The sequence below is a fragment of the Penaeus monodon genome, chromosome 22 (assembly GCF_015228065.2).
Source record: "Penaeus monodon isolate SGIC_2016 chromosome 22, NSTDA_Pmon_1, whole genome shotgun sequence".
NCBI lineage: Eukaryota > Metazoa > Arthropoda > Malacostraca > Decapoda > Penaeidae > Penaeus > Penaeus monodon.
Window position 1 is genome coordinate 1,146,757 of NC_051407.1, and position 1,804 is coordinate 1,148,560.

A 1,804-nucleotide genomic window follows, 5' to 3' on the forward strand; every position below is an offset into this window, starting at 1 on the left:
AATTATAATGAGAGCTATTATATCATTACTGAAATTATCTCTCATTCCGTACATCGTTATGGTTCACTTTTCTGGATCTGGAGCATTCTTGGACATTCAAGAACACCGTTATGGGTTTTATTTCATTCATCATGTTTTCTCGGTAAAATTTCTCAATGTTCTAGTAGTTAATATCTAAACCATCTAGACATTATTTACTTAGAAATAATATTTCACCAGGTGTTTCGTTTTACTTTTTCATTGATTCATTAATTTATTCCTCTGCTTATTTCTGTAAAAAAAATTGAACATACTTGGTTGTTTTTGGAATTCCAGAAGATTAGAATAATTCAGTCGATCAAATATTTGATTCACACAACAATAGTTAATTAGTGGGACACAAAAAATATTGGTAGACTGAAAAAGATTGATCATATGATCGAGCAAAAATATTACCGCAATGGTGATGCAGCCGAAGGTGATAACCCAACCCCATCCACCGTCAGGTAACTCTTCTTCGCTCTCTTCTTTTTCCTCTTTCTCTCTCTTTTCTTCTCTAATGTGCCTATGTTCTACCTTAATTTCTCTGTCTGCCACTCCCCCGCTGCTGAGTTCTCTTCCGCCGTTGCTTTCGCTGACTTCTGTTTCCGGTTTCGTGACTTCATACTCGTCCGGTTTATAAGACACGTTAACTATTCCCCCGTTTTTGTGCTCGTCTTTAAAAGTTACTTTGGATAAACCCATTTTGTTGTATTCTATGTTTCTTTTTCACAGTCAAACAGTCTGCGTTATTCTGAAGCAATGTTAAGAGTATAGTCTGTCTTTCACGTATCATCAGAGAATAGATAAACTTTCCTCACAACATTTAAATATTGTAATAATCATCTATATCACATTTAGAGACTGTATCTTTTCTAACGGCATTTCCAACACATTCGACTACGATGGCTAACATGAAGGACTTTGCGATATTTGTAACTTGTTCCGAATTCGATATCTTTTAGCAAGATGTCAGCTAGGATACTATCAGTGCTATCTATCCCTATCACAGAGAGAAGGAGGATGCCAGGATGTGTGCTTCGGCCCGAGTTAGGATTGTGACTGACATCCTGGCAACACCTCCTGCAGCACTTCGGCTTTCCAAATATCGCACTTGTTGATGACACGGCGCGGCGCTGATGAATTCACCCTTCGTGTCGCGGAAAGAATAAGCTTGTGATTTGTAGCAAAGGGCCGAGTCATGTTTCGCGTACGTATTATATTAGAGAAAATAACTATTTTGACATTTAAGAAACAATACTTATAGTATGCTCTCAGTTGTAAATACAGTGGAAGCATGTTCTTATTATTAGTATTTAAACTAACTCTTTCTTGATCTTTTTTTGTCTTTTTGTTTATGGTCTACGCTTCCTCTCCGTGGTCCACAGGCAATAGTACCTGGATGTTACATCATACAACATATAGCAACCAAACCCAAAGCTGAAATACAATACTAATAAATAACTAATTAGTTCCTTTGATAAAACCGTCAAAGGAACTAAGAGACACCCAGAGATTAGAAAATAGACTAAATTCTCAGCTACGGAAAGTTACGATCATCCTCCTCAAGTAAGGGAAGTCTTCAGTGTGTGTGATTTTGGTGTAACAGTATAATCAGGGTGAAGTTCATAGTTAAACTCTTGATGGTCAAGTGCCTAGTGTTCCTGAAAAATACATATTTTTTCTGTTTTAAATATACGTTGAATACCTTATTCTATAGATCTTCATTAACATTATATAGTCTTTTATTTTCTTTTTTTATAGATAGCTAATTTATGTACTTTTT

The 1,804-nt window shown here is 35.8% G+C and overlaps 1 protein-coding gene across 1 annotated transcript in view; it reads right to left on the reverse strand.

Moving 5' to 3' along the window:
• The window catches only part of LOC119586809 (monocarboxylate transporter 9-like), a 7,556-nt gene extending 6,425 nt beyond the window's left edge, over window positions 1–1,131 (reverse strand). Inside the window, exon 1 of the mRNA XM_037935533.1 lies at window positions 436–1,131. Coding sequence (XP_037791461.1) covers window positions 436–723 — 288 coding nt within the window. The 5' untranslated portion in view covers window positions 724–1,131. The remainder of the gene's footprint in view (window positions 1–435) is intronic.
• Window positions 1,132–1,804: the final 673 nt, after the last annotated feature.